The sequence below is a fragment of the Geotrypetes seraphini genome, chromosome 8 (genome assembly GCF_902459505.1).
Source record: "Geotrypetes seraphini chromosome 8, aGeoSer1.1, whole genome shotgun sequence".
In the NCBI taxonomy this organism is placed as follows: Eukaryota; Metazoa; Chordata; class Amphibia; order Gymnophiona; family Dermophiidae; genus Geotrypetes; species Geotrypetes seraphini.
In genome coordinates this window covers 90,170,208-90,180,602 of record NC_047091.1, presented here as the reverse complement: position 1 = coordinate 90,180,602, position 10,395 = coordinate 90,170,208, and the positions used below count along the sequence as shown (strand labels likewise).

The window sequence follows — 10,395 nt, the reverse complement described above, 5'->3', positions numbered from 1 at the left end:
CCGACATTGGACACCTCTGCTCTAGAACGACTACCGGGCAGATGCTATTAGATTTTCAGGGGAACAACCATATAATAAACATCGTAGGAAATTAAAATAAGATTTCTTAGGACATACACTGATCAGACACCTTAAATGTCCTAAGGAACATTTGAAAATTACATCTACACAATGGCAGATCTTGTAAACGTCTTTCTGATTCACCCATAATCGTACTATTGGATGTCCATCTCCAAAACATCCAACGTGCCTCACTTAGGATGTCTACAAATGGCTAGATAAACCGCCCAGAGCACCATTTTCAATTTTTTCAGCAGTGAAGATGGCTCTAAAAGAGCTGAAGATGGGCCTGCCACTTAGCCAAAGGTCAACTTTTTGTGATTCTGAGGTAGACATGTTGGACCAAGAAATAAAGGAGAAGCTCAGACACCTGTTTGCCCCCAAGGAAGAGGGACTATACCAAGGGCAAGGAGTGGATTGAAATTTACACAAACCTTAACACAGTACACAGGAATAACAGGGAAATGGAGGACTGTAAGAGGATGTGAAGGCAGTTAAAGCAAAATATTCACCAAAAGGCTGGGGACAGGCTTTCAGATGTGGACCTTTTTGATCTGAGCTCTATCGAATAGCTCGCATACAACCCCCTCCCTCAGGCTGGCATCCATGGTGGCAGCCAGGACACATCTGCAGCTGGACAAGACTCGGGTACAATGGTAGTATGAAGGTTGTGCTCTGTGTTCCCCCTATGCTGCATCCTCTCACCCAGGGGGGAGCCCCCCAGGCTAACCATATGAGCAGCAGGGTCCTGGAGGGAGGGGAAGAGGGCTGGTGACCATACTGACTGACAACTTACCAGGCCACAAGGCTCATGGGTGCTACACCGAGTGGGAGTGTATGGCAGCTGCTGTGGCCCATGGCAGAAACAAAAGGGGTGGACCACTACATGCATGCATATATTCTCTTCCCTCCCTTCCTGACTATTGTGCACATCTCACCCACCTCAGTCATCTCAGCACCCCTACTATTTTCTCTCTCTACTCACCAGGTATGAGGTGTGTGATGTGAGGCCCCTTGGCATCTGTGAGACATGGTTCACTATTGTAGATGTGTCTGTAGGGGCAGGCAGATTAAGTCTGCATGACACTGGTATTGCTTCTGACTTGGTCATTGAAAGGGCACCTGGAGGGGCAGAGACAGATATGTTGGTAAGCTGTGGTAGGTATTAGTGCTGTCTAGGCCCCACATCTCTCCTTTCTCCATGCAGATGATGTCTCTGAGGCATAGGCTGGTCACAGTGGTCAGCAGGTAGCCAGTCCAGAGACCCCCAACACCAGGTAATGCAGGGTCTAAGAAGCCCCCAATGACAGATGGAGCCCCACATGATGTCCAGAATCTCCCAGCAGCAGTAGAGGAAGCAGCAGCTGTCATAAATACTCTGGAGCACACTATTCCCCCTCCCCATGACTTCTCAGATGACGGCACCAGGCAGATGTGGGCAGCAATAGAGGTGAGGCTGCACAGAAGAGGGGACCCCAGTGACAGCGCTGCCTGCTAATCCAGCTAGCACAGAGGCTCCTGGGCCATAACATAAGCTTGGCAGACTATGGGAGTGAAAGCTGCAGCTCCTGCAACAGGCGATGGAGGCCCAAAGGGAGCAGATTGGTACACCAGTTGTTCCAAGCTACAGAGGAGATCGAGGGCCAGTCTCAGGCCATGGACAATCTCAGCCGCAAGGTGGTGGGACTCAGGAATGACATCAGGAACCTCTGAAGAGACAACCAGTCTCCTATTCAGCTGTCCCATATACCCTCTACCTCAAGTATGCACCTATAGACAAACACCCAGCCAATGGTGGCCTTATGAACCAGCAGTAAATCCTGGGGTTAATTCCTCAACTGACATCTCACTAGCCCATGAAATGACCATCTTTCATAAAGGCTACACCTGGGCCCTGCAAGAGCAGCAGGCTCAGTACCAAGGATGGGGACTCTGGAGATCCCTTTGAGGCTGCAGAAGCTGCCTCCTGTGCTTCTGCATTGGGGAGAGGGGAGGGTCAGGGAAGACTCAGAGAGGACATGGGAAAGGAAAGTGCTGAGGCTGGCGGAAGAGGAAGCAGGCAGGGGGATCAGAATATGGGTGTTTATTGTGGGTGGTATGGGGGAATATGTGTGGGGGAGGATATGGGGTGTGTGGAGGAGTATGGGGGGGAAATGGTGTAGTAAGGGGGTAGAGCGGACCGTCCCCAGTTTCTGTCTTCACAGGGAGCACCAGTACCTCTCCTCTCTGCCCCCACCCTCATACCTCTAAATGTTTGCCACATGAGTAGCATCTTCCACTTGCTGCTCACACCAGCCTCAGCTCCCATCTGACATCATGTCCTGGTCACTGGTGGAAGATGCTGCTTGTGCAGGCAAAGATTTCAAGAGGTATATAGAGGCAGGGGATGCTCAAGCAGCAGGAAAGAGTGTGTGTGTGTGGGGGGGTACTCAAGTGGAGAAGACTGGGGAGTGCACAGAACAGCAATGTCAGGCAGGTGCCACCTCCCTAGGTGCCAACCTCCCTCACTATGCCACTGTGTGTGTGTGTGTGGGGGGGGGGAATGTATGTGTTGGGAGGATGGGGGGGGGGCTGGGTGGTGAAGTAGCATAAGGGGAGGGTGTGCTGGTGAGGGGAGTTGGTTGTGCTTGTAAGAGCTGTACACCATAAATCAGGGGTAGGGAACTCCGGTACTCGAGAGCCGTATTCCAGTCGAGTTTTCAAGATTTCCCCAATGAATATGCATTGAAAGCAGTGCACGCAAATAGATCTCATGCATATTCATTGGGGAAATCCTGAAAACTCAACTGGAATACGGCTCTCGAGGACCGGAGTTCCCTACCCCTGCCATAAATAAAAGCTGCTGTTCATTGACGTTTAACTTAAGTTTATCTGTGTCAATCGTTGCCTGGCACACACTCCCTCCTGGAATGCACCCTGGTCAGCTCTGAGGGGGGGGGGGGTGGAAGGTGCTTTTCATCCTCTGCATCAGATGGCTGTGGCAGATGTGACTGTTGGAGGGGGTGTGGGTTGGGAGGAGCTACCTTTTCCAGAGGGCTAGATTGTGGAGCACGCAACAGGCCTTAAACAACTGAGCCATCTTATCAGGTTGATCCCGGACGGTCAAGATGTCTGAACCTGTTCTTCAGTTGACCAAAGGTGCATTCAATGATGGCCCTGGTGCTCCTACATTGCAGATTTTAGTCCTCTGCACCATTTGGGGGGGGGTGCACAATGGTATCATTAGCCAGGCTTGCTGTGGATAGCCTCTGTCACCTGTGGGAGGGAAGCAAAGAGAGAAGAAGAGATGGGGGGGGGGGGGGGAATCAGTTTCAGTTGACCTGCAGAAAGGAGAGATTGGTGGGAGCTGGCAAGGAGAAAGTGTTTGGAGAGATGGTAGGGAGGCAAGGCATGTAGGGTTTTTTGTCCCTGTGATGCTTACCTAGCAGCCAACCAAGGTTGAACTCTCCTCAGGTCACTCTCATGTAGATTCCAGAATGCTGTAAGATGTAGGCATTGTGGGTAGAGGCAGGATATCGGGCACACATGTCCACTATTTCCCTCTGGGCGTTGCATACAATTTGCATGTTCATTGAATGGAATGCTTTCCTTTTTCTGTTGGTGGCCTCATGCGCCTGAGGGGTCTCAATACAATGCGTGTGCAGTCTATTATGCCTATGACTGAGGGGAAGCAAACTGTGCTGTAGAACTATCCATGGTGCTCTATATGGGTGGGGGAAGGGGGAGGGGAGGATGCGATGTAGTCATGGGTGTGGGTGAGGAAGGCTTTTAGGAACTGGATGAGGCAGTTTGAGATGGGGTTGAATGAGTCCTGCATTGGCTGCTAGGACAGACTGGGAACTCCTGGTACCTAGGAATGCAAAGGAAGCGGTGACGAGGTGGACAAGTATGGAGTTATTCCTGCATGTGCATGCCTGCAAGAGGGGTTTCAGCTGTTGACAGAGAGGTCCGCAATAGAGAGATGCACGGGTCGCGGGGATCCCGTGGGGACGCCTCCGAGGGTCGCGGGGTTCCTGCGGGGCTGGATGTACTAAGTCGCACGGCTTTACTCCCTACCTGCTCTGCTTGCAGCACAGAGCCGAACGGAAGTCTTCCCGACGTCAGCGCTGACTTCGGAGGGGAGGGAGGGCTTAAACAAAGCCCTCCCTCCCTCCGACTTCAGCGCTGATGTCGGGAAGACTTCCGTTCGGCTCTGTGCTGCAGGCAGGGTAGGTAAGGAGGAGTAGCCTCGCGGCTCGAGTGGCTACCAAGAGAGGAGGGCGGTCCGCCCCGCCCCGGGTATAGCACATCCAGCCAGGTCCCCTTACTTTTATGGCGCTTCCGAGACCGACAACAGCCCTGGCCCAACAAACGATATCTATGCATTGCTGGTCTGTGAGGTCTAGGAAGCAGGAACAGGCCCTGAAGACTCATGCTGGGGTATCTCCTGCGGGGCCCTCTCTGATCTCTCTCTTCTTCCTGCAGCAGAACTTCAGCCACCACCAGAGCATTAATTCCATTCATGATCCACCACTTCAGGTGCAACACACTATTCCCGCTAGTCCACTGCACTGACCACTATGTCTGTGGCCAGTTTACTAGTAATGGTGCTACATAGCCATCCCTACAGCTTCTTTATGCAAATTTTTCTGTAGGATTTTTTTTTTTTTTTAGATGGTACCTAAAGAATAGTGCAATAAAGACTGGAAATTAGTGATTTTTCTTTAAAATGATAAAATAGACGTTTTTCCGGTTTGAAAATAGTTACCTTCAGGATGAGAATTTTAGAAATTTACACCAAAATGCCCACAATTGGACTTGGACATAATATTGAAAATGTCCTTCCGCGTTTATTACCTCCTGTGACCACCAGAAAGAAGCTCCGGCCAGGCTGCAAGTACTACAGCCAGCCTTAGGGGCCAGGTCCACTTCTGTCACCACATGCGCAAAACTAACCCATTTGGAAACATTGCCCCTGGAACAAAATAAAGCATGGGATAGTTGTAACTACGGTTTATGGTGTCAGATCCCAACCCTGATTTCCACTCGAACTTAAATTCCAAAGGAGCGAAAAAGGATACTGTCAGACAATTAAAAACACACACACAAAAAAAAAAACCCTTTAACTATATTATGTTATGGTGTACAGCAATAAGCAAAGCAACTACTGGCACTTCCTGGAATTACAAACTGCTGTTTCAACATAGTACACAGCTATTTTCTAATCACCGAACAAGGAAGTTTCCCGGGAAATTTTGGACAGGGGAAGAACTGAAAAAGAAATACGTGTACGAAAATGCCCAGTGGAAGCAGAGGAAATTTGGATGGCTTGTGTTTTTTGTTTCAGGCGAGATCCAGGACGCTTTAAACCCAGAGGAGTTTGATCAGGAACAAACCACTCAGCCAGCATGGTAAGGGGGGTCACCTTTTTTTCTGTTGTTTCACGGATGCTGTATGACTTTTAAAAATATGAGCTGTTGTAGTTATTGAATCGGGCCACGACTTCATTCTCCATAAATGAGTTCTGGGAGATGATTATTCATTGTTGTTTGAGTGGAAAGAGGCAGAACAGGATTCATTCTTTGAAGGACCTTAGGCTGAATTTTTTTAAAAACCAAACAAACCACACATTGGGTCCCTCATTATAATAAAATTGCATTTTACTACTGTGACGGGACCTGAGTAGCTCTCACTGCAGAGGGAAAACTCGGCAAGAAGGAAGCAGCAGGTAAAAAGGCTTTACTCAAAGACTCTTCAGGTTGATTAGAGAACAACACCCAGGAATTGGCAAAGTAGACCTCTATGAGCAGCCCTGACTCTGGTCTTTCTCCACAACTCAGTTCATTATTTTTTCTGTCAGCAACTGACTTACCAAAACACAATTCTACCTGGAGAACCATTAAATCAGCACATCAAAGAGAGCTCTTCTTAAACATTTTGGCCCTAGGCATGTGCCTAATGTTCCTTTGCTTTAATTCCTACCTGGAAAGAGGAGATGACCAATGCCACTTAGGCTGCTCTTTTATCTATCTGTACAATGTTGGTTATATTTATATTTATCTGGAAAAAAAAAATCCTGCATTATATTAAAATATTAGCCTTTGTTTAATTCGAATCAAGAGACACTGTGCTATGGAAGTGGAGATAGGTCACAAGGTTTCTGATATTCAGCATTTAACCACCCAGAGTAACCACATAAAACACAGACCATGTGTTAGCACCGCACAAACCCGATTTTCAATGCCATGGCCTCACACTGAATATCTGGAAACACTAACATACTTTATTGCACAAGGCATAGAATGTGGCACTGTTTGGTGTATGTTCTTGAGTTTTAGTATTTGATATCTGTAGCTCAAGTCTCTGGTTTATTTGTATGTAGTTTTGGGGAGTAATGTCCACTATGTATCATTTCGAGGCATAATGCCTAGTAAAGATGTTCCCAGGTTTCCTCCACAGTGGATAGCTCTGGAGCATAATCGTTGGGAGTGGGGAGCCTAGTTTTCAAAGCCGTTTACCAGGATAAAATGACTTAGGTGGAAATTTGCCCTTCTCTGCCCCGCACAATGCTTAATTCTAGCTGGGTTTAGAAAAGGCTTTCTGGGGGTATATTTAGGTCCCTTTCAAATGAATGTGTACTAGTTTTGCCCTTTTCAGTTACATGCACAAGTAACATAGGTTGACACTTTCAGCATACATAAATTGTCTAAGAGAAGCAGTACCAGTAGTTTATCTTTGAAGGTTAACTACAATGTAAGCCGTATAAAAGGTCCTTCTACATTTTAAGAGGTCCTTTTACTATGACGGGGTGCTGAAAAGTTATCAGCTCAACCAAGACGAGAGCAACCTGGATATGGTTCAATCAATGATCTCAAACGATGTCAAATATACAGAATTTCATTTCTGCAAATTGGCAAGTAACGAAATAAGATAACACTCTTTTCAGCTACAGTGGCAAAATAACGTTCAGAATTTAGGAAGTTGGTTGGTTGGGCGCACTAACAGAATGCTAGGGAAATTCATCAAGGGGGCGTGCCATTAGCGCATGCTACCATGAGAATTCGCGGGAGCCAGTCAAAGAAGCTGCAGAGCGCCGAGCAGGAGCACCAAAGCGCGTTCCTGCTGGTTGCTGCTCAGCGGCAGAAGAAACCAGCCGCCGACGAGCAGGTTAGCAGCGGGCAGGCACACGGAAAGCTTGCTCCTGCCCGCTGCTCCCCTGGACCACCAGGGATCAAATTTATGGGGAGGCCTTGGCCCCTGCAGCCCCCCCCCACCCCCCCGTTCCAGCGCCTATGCTTTGCTATATTTTGTCATATTGTCACCTTTTTCTCCCTCTCCACTATGCATTGTATCTTTCTTACTATATATGCAATGCCAAGTCTGCCATGCTACAAATTCATGTGCTATGTCCACTACACAATATTTGATATCCATGTCCACCGTGCTAGGTTCTACCATGTTAAGTGCCATAGGCCATACTAGCTTAGCCACTTCTGTATATTGTGTTTGCCATGCTATGTTCTCACTGTTGGATGACTGTGTCCCTTCCCCACTTCTACTTTTGTCTACATTTTACACGTGGGGTTGTTTTTTTCCCTTTTTTTTTTTTGCGGGATACACTGCCATGCTATGTTTGCCATGCTTGTGATACTATGTACAGTAAAACCTTGGTTTGCGAGCACCCGCACCCTCCGCTCAGAAACGGAGATACGCCTATGCATTCCCCCCGGAAGGTCCCTCCTCTCAGAAACCGCCCGCAAACGCTCCTACAGCCACTTCATTCCCCAACTCTGGAACCAACTCCCCCCTCAACTCAGACTACACAACTCACTAATGACATTCCGGAAAATGGTAAAGACCCTCCTCTTCAACTAACGGTCACTCTCAGTCTACACCCAACCCCTTAAAACCCACCTCTACCCTTCTTTCTCCATTCTAATCTTCTGCCAAAAATTTCTGTATAGTCCACTCTCAGCCTATACTCAAATAACTTGTATCTAAACTAAACTACTGTTCTTAATTTGCTATATAGTCCCTATATTTACACTGCTGCACAGTCTCGTATGTCCAAGTATTTAAATCTACTGTATAATCTTATATGTCCAATTCACTCCATTGTGAATGTTTACTTGTAAACCGTTCTGAGCTACTGGGAGGACGGGATAAAAATCTAAATAAATAAATAAAATAATTCATTCCAGAAGCATGCTTGTAATCCAAAGCACTCGAATATCAAAGCACATTTCACCATAGGAAATAATGGAAACTCAGACGATTCGTTTCACAACCCAAAAACTTTACTACAAAATACTATATGTACTAGTATTGCAAACCCCGCTCGTTTAGAACAGTCACTACACTCCTGCCGCGTCAGAGCGAGAAGAACCATCGGCTCAGTTGTGATAATGATATGTGTGTATACTGTATGTACTTGTCATGCAAGACATTGCTTGTATATCAAATTAAAGTTTAATCAAATATTTTGCTTGTCTTGCAAAGCACTTGCAAACTAAGTTACTTGCAATCCAAGGTTTTACTGTATATGTAAAGCTTGTATATATGACTACGTTTGCCAATCTAAGCTGCCATCCTATGTTTTATTGTGCAATGCTCGTCATGCTGTATCACACCGTGCCATGTTTGTCATGTTATATTTTACCATGCTTTGTTATGCATGTAAACTTGTAACCCTCTCCTGGGAGGATGGGATATAAAACCAAATAAATAATGAAATAAATACAATTTATGCATATAGGATAGAACTCTATATATTGTGCCTAAAAAATTGGCACTGAACACCTCCCACACAGAATAGAATAGTGTTTACACCCAGGAGCCACTCCTGGTAGCAATTTGCACAAATAGAAATTATGGAGCAAATCCTCGCACCTGTAGTTAGGTGCATATGCCCCTTATTCTGTAATGATGTGTGCAAATGTAAGGAAAGCCCCCAATCCGCCAATAACCCTCCTATTTCCATGCTCCCCCTCCCCCCCTTTTTTTGGCATCATGCATAAAATTTAGGCTCAAATCCTGTGCCAAAAATTACACACACACATTTAAATTAAATCTAATGAATATTGATAATTGCTTGTTAAGAAGGCAATTATCAGAGCTAATTGACTAGTTATTAAATGAAGAGGACCGCAAAAGTCAAAGTGCCATATATAGAATTTGGGGGATAGCTGCCTATGTGTATGCTACGTGTGGAATAGTTTATAGTTTATTATTTATAGTCTGCATTTATTTCAAGCGGATAACAGTAAAACATACCTAATTATAACTCAATATAGATCATAAACATTAGAGTGCATATTTCATTTCACACACCCACAAAAAATGACACTTCAACAGTTTTTTTAATTGACCTAAGTCTTTCTGATGTCGAAGTGACATTAGAAGTTTGTGCCATTCTATTGGACCCACACACGAAAATGTGCTCCTCCTCAGTGCTTCCAAATGTAATTGTTTTTTGAGAGGGAACAACCAAACCTGAAACAGTTGCAGAGCGCTTTGGCCTAGGTGGTACATTAGGTCTTAAATTAGTGTACCCTAGGGGAGAGATGCTGAGTTGGAATCTGGAGCATCAAATAGTCCCTTAGAAAGAACTCTTCCCCCTCCACCTAATCTTCCTAGTGAAGTTGGACCAGATCAGGGCTTAACTGATTCTCCTGGGGATTCTTTAGATCCGCAGATGTCCTCTTTGATAACTTTGAAAGAGATGCTTAAAGCAATTATATTATCAGAGGGCGCAGCTGAACTAGGTCCCCAGGAGATTCAACAGGAAATTTCACTAAGAAATTTATGGTTGATAAATTTGCCTTTAGAGGGGGTTACTGAAGTCATCCAAAAATTTGAAAATGTTCATTCAAATATAAAGATGTTGGATAAAATAAATTGGTGAAATTTGAAACACAAGTCTTGACTTTGCAGAAGATTTAATCCTCTGCACTTAAAGATTCTCATATTATTCATTCTAAACTTGAAGTAATGGAGAGCTTATCTCATTCAAATAATCTGCGTTTTGTTAATTTTCCTATAACATATTTATTATCTCCTGAAATATTATTTCAGATATATTTTAAGGAGATATTGGGTTTACCAAACACAGAATCAACATTGATTTCTAACCTATACTATATCCCACAAAAGAAAAAAATCTCTATAAGGCAAGGAGTGGGTCAGTTTATTTTAGCTCTTTCATAGTTTTCACTCTTCTCTCCCTAACGTTCTTTCCATTTATGGTTCTCCTTGCTATCCTAAAATATTGAATTGTAGTTCCTCCCCCTTTTTACCTTGTGTATCAGTTAGTCTGTAGGTCTGTCGGTCTAACCCATTATTTTAAAATTTAAATAG

General features: G+C 45.3%; 1 protein-coding gene across 5 annotated transcripts in view; it reads left to right on the top strand.

The window, feature by feature from the left end:
- The first annotated feature begins 4,228 nt into the window (after positions 1 to 4,228).
- PRAM1 (PML-RARA regulated adaptor molecule 1) overlaps positions 4,229 to 10,395 on the top strand; it is a 126,217-nt gene continuing 120,050 nt past the window's right edge. The window contains exons 1-2 of one of the 5 annotated variants that reach the window (XM_033957356.1): positions 4,229 to 4,268; positions 5,387 to 5,450. In XM_033957356.1, the coding sequence (XP_033813247.1) occupies positions 5,448 to 5,450 (3 nt within the window). In that variant the 5' untranslated portion in view covers positions 4,229 to 4,268; positions 5,387 to 5,447. Of the gene's footprint in view, positions 4,269 to 4,742; positions 5,451 to 5,597; positions 5,768 to 10,395 lie in introns of those variants that run through there. The other 4 variants (XM_033957357.1, XM_033957355.1, XM_033957359.1 and 1 more) reach the window with 4 other exon arrangements.